General features: G+C 38.9%; 3 protein-coding genes across 3 annotated transcripts; 2 read left to right on the top strand and 1 right to left on the bottom strand.

The window, feature by feature from the left end:
• The first annotated feature begins 861 nt into the window (after positions 1-861).
• PTAC2 (plastid transcriptionally active 2) lies at positions 862-5,271 on the top strand. Its single transcript, XM_089041493.1, has 4 exons — positions 862-2,849; positions 3,487-3,812; positions 3,896-3,992; positions 4,465-5,271. Exons 1-4 carry the CDS (start codon positions 982-984, stop codon positions 4,802-4,804), a joined length of 2,631 nt encoding a protein of 876 aa, XP_088897619.1. The 5' UTR covers positions 862-981; the 3' UTR covers positions 4,805-5,271.
• A 2,883-nt stretch (positions 5,272-8,154) lies between these two features.
• Positions 8,155-10,211, top strand: LOC103338363 (Homeodomain-like superfamily protein). Its single transcript, XM_008241563.3, has 3 exons — positions 8,155-8,523; positions 8,851-9,059; positions 9,589-10,211. The coding sequence occupies exons 1-3, from the start codon at positions 8,268-8,270 to the stop codon at positions 10,018-10,020; spliced, it is 897 nt and encodes a 298-aa protein (XP_008239785.2). The 5' UTR covers positions 8,155-8,267; the 3' UTR covers positions 10,021-10,211.
• Positions 10,212-11,674: 1,463 nt separating this feature from the next.
• Positions 11,675-14,406, bottom strand: LOC103338273 (serine/threonine-protein kinase AtPK1/AtPK6-like). Its single transcript, XM_008241465.2, has 6 exons — positions 13,645-14,406; positions 13,279-13,361; positions 13,071-13,191; positions 12,784-12,957; positions 12,274-12,381; positions 11,675-12,172 (listed from the first exon to the last, which is right to left on the bottom strand). Exons 1-6 carry the CDS (start codon positions 14,281-14,283, stop codon positions 11,888-11,890), a joined length of 1,410 nt encoding a protein of 469 aa, XP_008239687.2. The 5' UTR covers positions 14,284-14,406; the 3' UTR covers positions 11,675-11,887.
• Positions 14,407-14,996: the final 590 nt, after the last annotated feature.

Genomic DNA, 14,996 nt, shown 5'->3' on the forward strand with positions numbered 1-14,996 from the left:
TATTATTTTTATGGAACACAATTACTCATTGTCCTTTTTAAATTCTAAAATAAATTTAAATTTTTTCAAAAAAAAACCTTTCACAGGCACTGAAGAGCGTGCAGAGAGACTAATATGCAATAATTAAATTTGTGAATATTCATTCTTGAAAATCAATGCAGAGCTCAATTCAAAGATGAAATACGTTTGATACTTAGAAAGATCATACCTACCTAAGTGCAAGGTTTTTCTTTAGAGATTTTTGCTTTTCCCCGTCTACTAATCTCACTAACCTAATCTACGTTAATGATTTGACCCAAAAAAAATCTACGTTAATGATAGGACTTATTTGATACGAAAGAAAGTGTTTGAGGACTATTAGGATTGAAAAAAATTAGCTCAACGACCAAAATGGAACTCGGACATAAAATTCAAGATTCATATTGGTGAAAAATCATAATGTTTAATTATTTCATTAATATTTAATTCAAATTGACCGTTTTAGTTCGTATTGACAAAATTTAATAATGGAACTAATTTAACGTGAAATTTATTTGAAAAACCAAATGAAACATGTGCGTAAATTTAGGGCCATTTGGATAATTATAAAATAAAATAAATAAATAAATAAAAACCTCTACTAAATAATGGTGAACTTTTCACGGAAAAAAAAGGTTTACTTGGTGATTTCTTATTTCTTAATTATTTTTTAATCAAAACTTATTTAGTTAACCATCGCCATTTGAAAATTCGTTACCGCCATTATTTGGGCCATCACTCAAACGCAATACAGTGGATAACCCGCCCAAATTGGATCCGACCCACTACTCTACCCGCCTTCTTCCCACCTATTATCCACAACTACTTCCACGTGTCCTTCTTCAAGCTCAGTCTTTCCCACCCCCACTCTCCTCTGCTGCTATCTCTGCAACTCTCTCTTGAAAATCCAATTCTCTTCAACATCCAAAGCTCTGAGAGGCTCATGCCAGCCAAATTACCAATATGACCCTCTCCCCAGCTCTCTCCATTTCCAGCTCTTCGCCTCTCCCCGCCTCACTTTCCAACCTTAACCCTAAGTCCCACCATCTCTCAGTCGTCACTAAAACCCCGGACTCATCCGTACACCGGAGATTCCTATCCGGCCACCGTAATTTCCTTTCGGGCGACCGGCGGTTGGCGTTCTCAGCTAGAGCGAAGCCGAAGGATCTCATCCTTGGGAACCCGTCGGTGACAGTCGAGAAGGGGAAGTACAGCTACGACGTCGAAACCCTAATCAACAAGCTTAGCAGCCTCCCTCCCCGAGGCAGCATAGCTCGGTGTCTCGACATCTTCAAGAATAAACTGTCGCTAAACGACTTCGCTTTGGTGTTCAAGGAGTTCGCGGCGCGCGGCGATTGGCAGCGATCGCTGAGGCTCTTCAAGTATATGCAGCGCCAGATATGGTGCAAGCCGAACGAGCACATTTACACCATCATGATCAGCTTGCTAGGCCGCGAAGGCCTGCTCGATAAATGCTCCGAGGTGTTCGACGACATGCCAAGCCAAGGCGTGGTCCGTAGCGTATTCAGCTACACCGCTTTGATCAATGCCTATGGGCGCAACGGTCAGTATGAAACCTCCCTTCAATTTCTTGATAGAATGAAGAAAGATAAGGTTTCGCCGAGTATATTGACTTATAATACCGTTCTCAATGCCTGTGCTAGAGGTGGGTTGGAATGGGAAGGGTTATTAGGATTGTTTGCCGAAATGAGGCATGAAGGGATTCAACCTGACCTTGTTACTTATAATACTTTGCTTAGTGCTTGTGCTGGTAGAGGTTTAGGTGATGAGGCAGAGATGGTGTTCAGGACTATGAATGAGGGTGGGATTGTTCCGGATATAACCACGTATCGTTATCTTGTTGAAACTTTTGGTAAATTGGATAAGCTTGAGAAAGTATCAGAGCTGCTTAAAGAGATGGAATCTGGAGGGAATTTACCTGATATTACATCGTATAATGTGTTATTAGAGGCATATGCACAATTGGGGTCAATTAGAGAGTCAATGGGTGTGTTTAGGCAGATGCAAGCAGCAGGGTGTATGCCAAATGCGGCCACTTATAGTATTCTGTTGAATTTGTATGGGAGGCATGGACGGTATGATGATGTTCGGGAGCTTTTTCTTGAGATGAAAATGAGCAATACAGAGCCAGACCCGGCTACATATAACATTCTCATACAGGTGTTTGGGGAGGGTGGGTATTTTAAAGAGGTGGTGACTTTGTTTCATGATATGGTGGAGGAGAATATTGAGCCGAATATGGAGACGTATGAAGGGTTGATATATGCTTGTGGAAAGGGAGGACTCCATGAGGATGCCAAGAACATTTTACTTCACATGAGTGAGAAAGGAATAGTGCCTAGTTCGAAGGCTTATACAGGGGTTATTGAAGCATATGGGCAAGCGGCATTGTATGACGAAGCTCTTGTTGCCTTCAACACAATGAATGAAGTGGGAAGCAAACCATCAGTTGAAAGCTACAACTCACTGATATATGCATTTGCAAGAGGCGGCCTATACAGGGAGACTGAAGCAGTTTTGTTAATAATGGGCGAGGTGGGTGCTGCCAGGAATGTCCATACATTCAATGGTATGATTGAAGCTTTTAGACAAGGAGGTCAGTTTGAGGAAGCTATAAAGGCATACGTTGAGATGGAAAAGAGAAGATGTGATCATGATGAATGGACCCTTGAGGCAGTTTTAAGTGTTTACTGCGTTTCAGGTCTTGTTAATGAGTGTGAGGACCACTTCCAAGAGATGAAAGCCTCGGGAATATTGCCCAGTGTCATGTGCTACTGCATGATGCTTGCTGTTTATGCAAGGAATGACAGGTCAGCATTCACTCAATTATTTCATAATATTTTCCTTTCATTGTTTATGGTAAAGGAGCAATTTCTGAGCTAATGGTCACCCATACAATTATCCAACATAATATTTTTCTATGAATAAAAGGAGCACATAAGATATTTATTTGCTAAAAAAATTGAGTGCATAAAAGATAAACAACATTCAGTTCTCCTGAATTCGTAATTCATCTCTCTATGACATGTATGGTGCAACTGGTAGGTAAGTTACTGAGTTTAAAGACAGTATCTGTAGAAACTTTGGCAAATTTTAACTAATGTTATATAGTAGCTTCAAAAATTGATGATCCACTATAGAAATGCTTTGCAGTGCTTGAGACAATATGTCCTTCATACTCTCTATCCCAAAATCTTATAACTAAGATGAGTGGCAGTATATATGCAGTATGGCCTCTGCAATTCTGCATTAACTGTATTGTTAATATTTAGCCTTCAGCAATCCGTCACTGGAAAACTTCAAATCAAGGCTACTTCGATTGCACTTGATCTTGCAACTTGCATCATTGTCATTGGTCTATGGCATTGTGAAAGCCTTTCAGCGATAAAGTTATTATCTTTTGCCCTTGTGATGATTTATCTTACCTTTTGGGCTCCTTTCTTTCAGGTGGGATGATGCCAATGAGTTGTTAAATGAGATGCTCACAAATAGGGCATCAAATATTCATCAAGTAATTGGGCAGATGATAAAGGGAGATTATGATGATGACTCTAACTGGCAGATGGTAGAGTATGTTTTTGACAAATTAAAATCTGAAGGATGCGGGTTGGGAATGAGGTTCTACAACACACTACTAGAAGCACTTTGGTGGCTGGGCCAGAAACAAAGAGCTGTCCGAGTTCTTAATGAAGCGACACAGCGAGGGCTTTTTCCTGAACTTTTTCGTAAAAATAAACTTGTGGGGTCTGTTGATGTGCACAGGTATATTGAGAGTTCGTCTCTTTGAAGTCATGTCCTCTTACACAGGTTTATTTTAATACCTCCTATGTTGACCATTTTATAGGATGTGTGCAAGGCGGTGCATATGCAGCAATGTCAGTTTGGCTAAACAATATGTATGAGATGTTCCTGAATGGAGAGGATCTTCCCAATATTGCAACTGTTGTTGTAGTGTAAGTTGCTCTTTCCTTCCATCAATTTCTTTTCTGAAGGCCTACTTGATACAGATATTGGTTAGGGTTTATATGGTCTAGGTAGGCTAGGGATCTAATAGTGACACAAAGTGATTTTCATTAACCTTGACAAAATCTAGAATCTCAAATAATAATAAAATTATTTTCAGTTCTTGTTATTTAGGTGTATGTTGGCGTATACACTCGATATAGATTAGTGGGAGGGAGTAACCCGCTGTTCCTATGGCAAACCTCGCACTTGCATAGGTGTATCTGTTTTGGTATTGCAATAAATTCACAGATCAAACTGTTTTTGTTGGGGGCCGATAAGAAAAGGGGAAAAGAGAAAAGGAGAAAAACACATAAAAGGCTACATGTAGATGAAGTGATTTTAAAAAATATAAGTTTTGGTTTTTCTAACTTTGTCACTTCAAATTGTCTGACTATTAGTGATGTGTTTTTTATCGATCAGACGAGGAAAGATGGAGAAAAGCTCAATGACACAAGATTTCCCTATTGCAAAGGCTGCTTATTCATTTCTGGAGGATAATATGCCATCATCCTTTTCCTTCCCAAAATGGAACAAGGGTCGAATTCTCTGCCAGCGCCCTCAGCTCAAGCGGATTCTATCAAGCATCGAACCATCAACAGATGGGTCGGAAAGGAAGAAAATAATTACATTAAGTAACTCCCCGTTTCCTCCTCCGGGAATAAAAACATCCTCCAAAGATGTCAATAATGGACGGTATAATGATGTCACTTCTGATGAAAGATTAAGGATAAGAACAGAGCTTTTGACAAGTGCAGTTTAGATACACTAGATATACTCATCACTTACTAGAGTTTGGTTTAGATTTACTTGTCGCCATTTCAGTACAAGAATGGGAATGCTTCGGGATCAATTCATAGTTCAATTTCCTAGAGTTTTAATTTGGTGGAGAATGATTTTTCGGGTCCTCACCAACCTAAGTATTAGCTTGCAAAGAAGGCGGCATCGACCAAACTGCGAAATGCTCAGTTCCACGCTCTTTCTAGTTTGATTTGAAGTGAGTTCTGGTCCTTGGGATCACTTGCGGAAGACCTCGAGGTAACAATGATTGTGATTTTGTAGCTAGCTGTAGTTATCCTTTTTTCATGTGTAAATGTACACCAAAAATTTTGCGTCTAAATATTTTGAGAAAAGTTAACCGATTGTTGTTGTAGTTTAGCCTTCATTGTGAATTCTTGTTTACATCAGTGCAGTACATTTTATACAATGAACAAATTTGGACACAGTTTAGATCTGGACTGCACGACCTCCAAGTTCTGTGGGCCACTTTTTGATTGAGAAATATGTCTTGGGTCTCTCTTTAGGCCCAGAGTTGTTCTTGTTTAATCTTTCTTGTTTGGGCTTCAATCCTCCACAATACTAAACTTTAAAAATTAAAATTTTAATCCCGCCCATTAGTTTCCAAATCATATCATAAATTAAAGGATTAAATTGTGCGTTGCACTTGCACGTACGTGTAATACTCTTTTACTTTTCAAATCTGGTTACGGGTTAGGTCAGTTGATCATCCTCAACGTACGTTAGAGTAATTTGATCAACATCGCCTTATTTTAAAAAAGAAGGGAAACAAAAAGTGAACAATAAGAGAAAGCAAGCAAACCCTATTGTGGTTTCCATTGCGTTCTCATCACGCACTGTGATAATACCAACATGTTTTAAAGCCATGTATATGTTTCGAAAGCTTCTATTTCGCTTTAGGTTGGAGTCTTTTTTCTTAGAGAAAGCAGTCTCTCGATCATTTTCTTGGAGATTAAGAAAACACTCGAGGGTAACAAAGATACCAATATGATTCTTGGCACAAAGTAAAAAAGCTAAGAAACACCACATGCTCTCCGTACCATACACAGAATTAATAAAAGCACTTTGGAGAGAAAGGGGGTAATATTTGGTGTCAACAATAAAAGCAAAAGCGTATTTAACTAAGCACATCTCAAGCCCTAAAGTCAAATTTATGTCCAAATCTACAAGTAAAGGCATTGGAAGTGCTTTCTTCAATAGGATCATCTATGACTTTTCTCCCCTGGCTTTTTACCCAACTTTCCTTTTATCTCAATAATAGTAGTTTAGGTGAATATGCTTCTACTTCCAATGCTAGATCATGTTGCCCCCATCAGTGGTAAAAGTTCAAGCCCTACACTCCACCTCCTATACAGAAACAAAAAGAAAACTCCCAACCATTGGGTAAGAAATTCCATTATACATGAAACCTATTTGTTTTGCTACACGCTCGTAGTCATAGTAATGACAATGAGCATACTACATCATCTTGCCCGTCTAATTTATTCTCTGTCACAAAACAATTAGTTTGATTCACTTCTAAGTTACAAACCCATGCTATGAAGTTTGCCATGAAATCCTAATTGTATGCGATTAAACGTGCAATGATTGCATCAGAAATTATCTTCAACATGTATGGACTTTGAGATAAGGAGTGCAGGTGTGGAACAAAAGTTTTTCATGAAAAGAGGCCAAGAAGATAAGAGTGCAAGGGTAATGGTGGAACCCCACGGAAACCTTATCTTAGCTACTCTGCCTCTATCACAAGCACAACCACCCCACCATGAAAGCAAGTTTATATTAAAACAGGAGTGTACGATCTTAAGAGATAACGAAAACAAATCCGCCTATTTATTTTCAGTGGACAAAAGCGAATATGCGAAGTTGACGGTCCATAGAGCAATATCTCTCAATTATTATAACCATAATAATATCCAAAAATATATTACAAAAATCATAGATTGATAACTACTATAAGCATAAAGAATAGCATTGAGCTGGGGTTTATCATTAATTAATTGCAATTTGCAAGTACATAATTTTTTGAATACAAGCGATTGGAAGAGGGGAGTTTACACGAATATTCATTGAGTATCTGGGTGTTTCGAACGTCTACCCACATGAATAGAGGTGAAAAACTCAACCAACTGTATTCTACTAACGTAAGTAGATAAAGATATTCAACGCAAATAGATTAAGATATTCAAAGAGAAGATGTCATTTTGATTCTACCTTAAAAAATAATAACGCTGGGGTAGGTACGTTCTGTTCCGCATATGTTTGGGGTTTGGATGAGTTAATTATTTGTTCAACTCACTATTATCGATAATCAAGTTGGGTTTGACTGGATAAAGATAGGGGTGCAGACAGAGAGCATATTATATTTTGTGAAATGCCTCAACCATGTGCGATGCTCTCTTCATTTTTATTTATTTATTTATTCATTCTAGAGACAGCATGAATTGGTGGTTGAGTGGGGTCCCATAAACAATGCCTCTCTTCCAATGAAATTTGGAATCTTTTTTGTGTACAAATTTGGTCCTATCTAGGCTCATAATTGTTAGGAAAAACAATCACCCTAAACACTAAAATTGAAGTGTTTGTGATTATAAAGTATCATTTTAGAAAGAAAAAAAAGACCCTAAAACAAAAAATGGACTCATTTTAAAGCTTGAAGGGCAACATTTAGCCACACAACAATGCTCATGTGTCAAATTTGTTTCTTTGTTTGTTGGTAGCCTTCTACAACAATTGTTCATAATTTTGACCAAATCCAAATTTCTTGTTTGCTCCACCAAACCCCATTTTGGTTCATTTTTAACATCATCGTATAAATGTTTATGAATTATTCTCATATATTTGGTTCATTAGTTTATTGAGTCAACGATCTATTACTAGCAACACTGTTATTATTCATAACTTAACAACGCCTGCTAAATTTGATATTAGTAGTATAACCATTCATTTTATCTTCAACTTATCATCATTAATTAAAGCTTCATTTTCCAATGAGTTCAAGCCAAATGACATGGAGGAGGCAGTGTGATAAATTGGTAAAGCTTTAAATGAAAATCCAATCCTAGGTTAAATTTTGTTTTTGTTCTTTTATTGTAATTGTAAGATATTTGTTGGAGAGGGATGCTAAAGAGACGGAATAAAACACGAAACGAATGGTAAAAAAGTAAACGGACTATTACATCACACGTGTTGAACGCAGACCCAAAGACCCGAAACTTTACAGCCTTTACACACCGTCTGTTCCACGATCCACATGGAGCCATCCTCATCCCTGTCGTCTCCCGCGTATATATATAAAACCTCACCCGCACACTGCTCTTCCATCTTTTTCATTTGCTCCTTTTCTCCGAATCGCACGGCCTCAGATCCATAGCCGTCCAGAAAAAAGCAGAGACTTAAAAACGTCGTCGTCGTCGCAGTGGTCGGTGAAGATGGCTGGCACGTGCTCCACCGTCGAGCCTGTGGGCGCCGGAGAGATCATGCTCTTCGGCGTGCGCGTGGTGGTCGACTCCATGAGGAAGAGCGTGAGTTTGAACAATCTCTCGCAGTACGAGCAGCCTCAAGAGGGCTCCAACAACAACAGCGGCAATAACACCATCGCCGGCAAGGATGACGTGGCCGGTTACGCCTCCGAGAACGACGTAGTTCACAATTCTGCCGGAAATCGCGAGCGCGAACGCAAGCGAGGTCAGTCTCTCTCTATCTCTCTCTATCCATCTGATCGACGATAATCTCTGATCAACCACTCTACACTGAAATTTTAGTCAATTGATCAAAAAGGGAACAAATTTGATTAAGTGTTCTGCTCATCGTTGACAAAATTTGCATTCTTTACCAGAAAAAATAAATCTGAAATTTTTGTCAATTGTTACATTGCATGTTCTAAATTCATGAAATTGCTAATTCTGTTTTTCTATGTTAATTCAAATTCATTTAAGAAAAGAAAATTGATATGAAATGAGTTAATTTTGTTTGAAAAATTGTGAATTTATTATTCATATGGATGGTGATCAGGGGTTCCATGGACGGAGGAAGAGCACAAGCTATTCCTGCTAGGGTTGCAGAAAGTGGGGAAGGGCGATTGGAGAGGGATCTCTAGAAACTTCGTGAAGACTCGCACACCCACTCAGGTCGCCAGCCACGCTCAGAAATACTTTCTGCGCCGAAGCAACCACAATCGCCGCCGCCGCAGATCTAGCCTCTTCGATATCACAACAGATACGGTAATAATTCAGTTCCCTCTAATTTCAGAGCAACTCAATCCAATTCATGTATTTGATCTGACAAGTAGCTTTGCAGTCATTTAAAGAGTGTGGATCTAGCAGTTTGTTTTTTAAGTAGTTGTTTATATGAATCTGGCAAGTAGGTTTTTTGGAGCTGAAGATATAAGTTCTTTATCGTTTGAACTATATGCAACATTTGAACTTATATATCCCTATCCAATTTTCTTGGCAATCAGTCTTGAGAGAGCATAAGATTGTTTACTTGGTGATCTGTTCAAATTTGGGATTACTTTTATTTGCTCAGGAAATTTAGGAACAGAAACGAAATTTGATGAAGAATGCTATATGTTTTAATGGTTTTGGCTTCTTATAGACTGAAAAAAAAGGTCAAATTGTTGATTCGTAATTTCTTTGAAGTGGATGGTATTGTTTTGTTTGTCTAATTAGTTGGTTCGTGCAATTTTTCACCACCACCAAAAGCAAAAGTAAGCTTTATCTTATCGTGATAACTCCTTTTTCTGTGTGTTAGGTCACTGCAACTCCAATGGATGAAGAGCAAGTACATCATCAAAATAACACATCTCAATCACATCCATTGCCACCTCCACCACCATCTGAGGCTTGCAATCCTAGTGGATTTTCGATGGTGCCAAATTTTCCATTGACTGTAGGTCCAGGTGTCTTGCCAGTTCCCATTGAGAATCCAATGGGAAATCTAACCTTGGGACAGGCAAATCTTGAGAATAATGCTTCAGCTAAGCTTGTCCGTCCAATTGCCCTTCATTCGGCCCCTCATGCTACAGCAATGTCTGATCTAAACTTGAAGTCGACAATGGACACGTCGACTCTAACTCTCAACCTCTCCTTGTCAATGGACCCGAGGGAATCGTCATCAAGGCATTCGGCTTTCCAGGCAATGCCAAGCTTCAGCAATGGGGATAGCATTATTAGTGTTGCTTGAGAGTGTGCTGATTTATGGAAATGGTTTATAATTAGAGCAAATGGGTGAGATAAAGTGACCCCAAATCCCAAATTTGACAATGGATTAGAGAGGGCAAGGTAATTAGGTGACTGAATTTGTTCCTTTTAGTTTGTTGTACAGAACCCCCCCAAGATAATGTAATGTCCTGTTCTTGTTGTTCTGTGGTATTATCTCACAGATTCTCCTTGTTTTTTCATTTGGCTTTTTTTGTTAGCACCTGATATAACTGGAAAATAACTGGTACACTCTACAGTGTTTTGATTGCTGATTGCGGTCCCCTGGTGGGCCTTGTCCTGAACTCATAAGTGGTTTACATGTCTTTGTGACGAAACAAATATCAAGTTGGGTTTTGGTGGGGAAACATTTTCTTGCCCTTTCTTTATTCTGGACGGACAAAATTAATTGTGTGATTGATTGTGGATTGAAACTGGCACTCGATAATGGATCATGATTGTTGTACCAAACGTTTTAATATTAACACGTGTTTGGGACGTTGATAATGCCTTATCAGGGTGGCTAAAAGGGTTTAAAGGAATCGACTTTATGCGTTGTGTTTGGCCGACTTTTGCCACTCTGATGGTGTGGGTTTTAATTGGGCAGAGAAATGGTTGCTTTCATTACCACTTTTTGACTGTAGGATGAGATGACAGAAACTTTAATTATTATTAGGATGGCTCAACCCTAGTGTTGAGAACTGAATGTGCTTATGACGTGTGAGTTTTGAAAGTAAGAGCTTGATTGGGACTGCGGTTAAAATGAATTCTGACAATGAGAAGTGATTCTGAGGCAGTAATAGTGTTTTTGGGAAGCCATTGCTTTCTCTAAAAGCATTTGAATTTACAATATAGAAGTTTCAATGCTCTTGTGAGAAAACTAGCATAAATGCTTTTCTAAAGAAGTAGTTCCGAACGACCCTTAATAGTGCATGCTCCTTTTTGCCCAAGAAAAAGTTGGGGTGAAATTCTGTGTTAAAGCCAAGACAATTGACATCAGTGATTAATACCTCTTCTATCTGTCACATTGATACATGCATCAAATTGAGAGAACCTTCTAGTATATATATACACATTATTGATATACAGAATGATTGAATCTTAATAACATAAGAAATAAACTAATGTACAAGTCTAATTCTACAATTGACAATTTCTATTAAAAACTCAACAGAGTGCAATTTAACACTGGTGTTGTGACCACTGACCACCTTGGTACATAAGTAAAGACCAAATTACGATTTTCCCCCTCTGATTTTTGGACTATTTCTCACTCCCTCAGTTCACTGAAAAATAGCGACCCGAAGATTGGCCTTTTCAAAAGCTACGAGTTTTTGTCGCAATTCCGACCCACATCATTCTTGTTGGTCGTCATCTTATCAAACAACTTATTCAGATTCACATTCTTTCCCAACACAACAGTTCCAATTGAAGATTTTAGCACAAGTATGTCTAGATATTAATATTGGAAAGTATATTGTGAGAGAATCATTTCTTAAAAATCTCCAACACTAATTAAGAACTTTCGTAACTTGGGAGCCATGTAAAATTGAAAAAAGTTGACAGAAGAATTGAACATCTGATATAAGTCAACGTGGAGGAGAAACCAGATGAACCACAAGTGGAAGTACTCCAAGAAATTTTCCAAATATAATAAGACATGAAATTATTTATTAAGTGAGAATAGAATAAAATGTACACTTGAGATGATGTTAAACGTATTCTAAACTCAAAAACTTACATCATTAATTGAACGGCAATTTGGAAGGGGGGCTTCATTCAAATCGTCTTCACTTCATTTAGTTCTCTTTCTTTTTTCCTTTTAACACTCTAGTCTAGCAGCAGCCTTCAGTTTATGCAGACGAAAGCCACGGGTTAGGTGCCACGTAAGTATATCCCTGGAAATGCACACCCGCTGTTGGTGTAGGAGCTGGTGAGTCGTCCAGAGGCATTGTAGTCCAGCACCGATCGAAGTTGGCCGTGCAGTCTTTTCCACTCACATCCGGCTTGAACTTTGGGAGCAGTTCTCTGGCCTCCAACTTCTTCCAGTTGATTGATCGAAACCATTTATGACTTTTGATATTATCACCTCCATTGGGCCCACTACCCAATCTTTGTAACGGATCCTTTTGTAGCAACTGCACAATTGAAGAAGAATCTTCCAATGGTTTAGCTAGCTGTTCATTTGACAAAATGAAAAATAAAAGGGAGAAAAGATCATATGGAATAATATACGTACTCCTCTTAGCAAGGAGTGAGCTTCGCTGGTAAGATAAGGTGGAAGTTTAACTTTCTCTTTGATGATTCTCTCCTGGAGTTTCTTTCTATTCGCATGCGTAAATGGTGGCTGCAGGAAAGGGGCAAAACAATTTTTGAACAAACAGTCAATACTGGTAAATTAAAGACTTAAAATTATAGCCATCTTGATCATTTAAAACAGTATAATGGTATCAACTAATGAATTTACAGAAGTATGCTAGCCCACTATAACTTGTAATAGTTTTGCTTTCTTGCTTGAATGTTTCAAGTTAATGACGTGCCCTGCCTATGAATCGATGTTGATGGAGCCTAAAAGTCTAATTAGAAGAAAAGTAGAGGACCTAACAATGGGCAGAGTTCAACAAGCTTCTATTTCGTCAATAAACATACCTTTGAAAAACTCATAATTTTGAATGTGCAATCTGAGAGGACCATTAGACAATTACGAGTTTAAATCACAAAATTGTATTGGATACGTCTATTGTTTTACCTGCCCACTTAGCATCTCATACAAAAGTATACCAATGCTCCACCAATCTGCATCTTTGTTATGGCCTTTAGACAGCAATATTTCAGGAGCCATGTATTCTGTGGTCCCACACATTGAATTTGATCTGCTGGCTTCATCAATTTCCTTTGCTAGTCCAAAATCAGTTAGCATGACCTGCATCACAGGTATCCATTTCAGCAAAAGTATATGTCCCAGCGAGAAAAGGATAATCTGACTACCAAGCATGTTCCTACAACAAATAGTGAGTAAATGAGTATGGCCATTACATGCCCGTCAGAATCCACAAGAACATTTTCAGGTTTAAGGTCCCGATGCACGATCCCGCACTTGTGAAGATGTGCAACAGCAGATACTATCTCAGCAGTATAAAGTCTTGCTTGATCCTCGCTACTCAAGAAACATCCCAAAGACGAAATCAAAACAAACGGACACATACACTGAGTATAAATTTCTAATAATAAAAGGAAAAATTACCTAAAGATTCCCTGCCGGTACAAGTGAAAGAAGAGATGCCCTCCATTTATAAAATCCATGATCAAATAAAGCTTAGAGTTGGTCTGCAAAGCCAAAGACAACATACAAGCTTAAGAGCATACTAGTATACAATGAAATTCACATAAAATGGTTCACAGCCAATGAAATCACATAAGATGGTAAGCAATCAAAGAGAAAACATATGATACATAAAAAAGACAAGATTTTTGGCACAAAAAGAGAACAAATTTCAATAACCCAGCAAGAGTTCAGTGCTGAAAATTAATGGGAAGGACCAGTTTTTCTACTATGCAAACTTAATTCCATCAAATTCACTAAATTAATTAAAAATCATATAACAGGTACCTGGAAAGAGTAGCGAAGCTGAACAATGAAAGGGTGCACAACCTTGGTGAGGATGTCTCTCTCAGCTTTCATATAATCCACATGGTTCTTCTTTATAATTGTGTCTTTCCTCATAACCTTCATAGCATAAAGCCCATCACTTTCGTTGCCGTTACTGCCATCGTTGCACTTCTTTCTCACTTGAAAGACCTTCCCAAACGCGCCCTTACCCACAACTCTGAGCATCTCAAAATCCGCAGGCCCAAACTTACGAGCTCTCTCTTTGACTGCGAGCTCGGTCTTTTCTGATTCCCCATCATTCCGATTATCAGTTCCGTCCGGGTTTTCTGATTCGTCTTCGTCGCTCTGGGAATCGAGGAATTCGGCGGTGAAAGGGAGGGAGGAAGACGGAGCGAAGCGCGGGGAGGGGCCCACGAAGGAGTGAGAACGGTTGTGGATGACCAGTGGAGCCGGAGGGAGCGACGTGGCGGAGGTTGATTGGTCGTTGGGGATGGCAGTGGTGGGGCCGAAGAGGTCGTTAAAGTCGAAGTCTGGAGGTGGAGAGGAGGAGGAAGAAGACGAGGAAGGTGGGATTGTGAGGTTGCTGAGCTTTGCGGCGAGCAGAGAGTGGAGGCTCTTCCTCTGAGACGACGACACCATGTTTCTTTCTTCAAGCTCTCTCTCTCTGCTTCTACATGATGAGAGAGAGAGAGAGAGAGAATGGTAAGCTGAGTGTGCCTGAGGCTGTCAGCTGAGTCAGTGAAAGGAAGATGACGTTAACTGACTGCTATTGGCAACGCGCCATTTGATATTCGTGAACGGCATTTCCCATCATCTCCCACTACTACACGTCGTTTGGTTTATACGACATCGACCGTTCCACTTTAAGGTTTAAAAAAGGAATACTAACGACATGTCCCTTCCCTTCTTATCTACAACTATGGTGGTATTGGAATTTCAAATATCTATAGGGTTGGATTGAAATATAAAGAAGAGAGTTCATAATAAGTTTTCTTTTGGAGTGCTAATAAAATCTGATTTAATTAACTTTTTAATTCATGACATGTTTGATAATGAGCTAAAATTTCCTTCTACAAGACTACAATCAATGATGATCTTATGCAATGAGCTTACAGTTTAAGTAGTTAAGAGCATGTATAAGTTCCTATATTCGAATCACTCATTTTCCAAATATCATTTGTATAAATAAAAAATTCAATCGTCATCCTAGGTAGGCGTACAAGACAATCCATTGAGTATTGTAATTTGTACCCACAATTTGTTGTAGTAGCTACCACAACCAGCGGCGTCATCTACAAGGGCTATGAAAGCGGTGCCTGTTGTATGACAGTCGTCACAGAATTAGGTTGTAG

The sequence above is a fragment of the Prunus mume genome, linkage group LG7 (genome assembly GCF_029339155.1).
Source record: "Prunus mume cultivar Tortuosa linkage group LG7, ASM2933915v1, whole genome shotgun sequence".
NCBI lineage: Eukaryota > Viridiplantae > Streptophyta > Magnoliopsida > Rosales > Rosaceae > Prunus > Prunus mume.

Bases quoted from the DNA above. Each gene is read 5' to 3' on its own strand.
- LOC103338363 (XM_008241563.3), top strand. From the start codon at position 8,268: ATGGCTGGCACGTGCTCCACCGTCGAGCCTGTGGGCGCCGGAGAGATC. The intron at 8,524-8,850 runs GTCAGTCTCTCT...GATGGTGATCAG, and splicing joins CGAGCGCGAACGCAAGCGAG to GGGTTCCATGGACGGAGGAA. The intron at 9,060-9,588 runs GTAATAATTCAG...TCTGTGTGTTAG, and splicing joins TCGATATCACAACAGATACG to GTCACTGCAACTCCAATGGA.
- PTAC2 (XM_089041493.1), top strand. From the start codon at position 982: ATGACCCTCTCCCCAGCTCTCTCCATTTCCAGCTCTTCGCCTCTCCCC. The intron at 2,850-3,486 runs GTCAGCATTCAC...CCTTTCTTTCAG, and splicing joins GTTTATGCAAGGAATGACAG to GTGGGATGATGCCAATGAGT. The intron at 3,993-4,464 runs GTAAGTTGCTCT...TTTATCGATCAG, and splicing joins ATTGCAACTGTTGTTGTAGT to ACGAGGAAAGATGGAGAAAA.
- LOC103338273 (XM_008241465.2), bottom strand. From the start codon at position 14,283: ATGGTGTCGTCGTCTCAGAGGAAGAGCCTCCACTCTCTGCTCGCCGCA. The intron at 13,362-13,644 runs GTACCTGTTATA...TTGGCTTTGCAG, and splicing joins AGCTTCGCTACTCTTTCCAG to ACCAACTCTAAGCTTTATTT. The intron at 12,173-12,273 runs GTACGTATATTA...TCAATTGTGCAG, and splicing joins CTCACTCCTTGCTAAGAGGA to TTGCTACAAAAGGATCCGTT.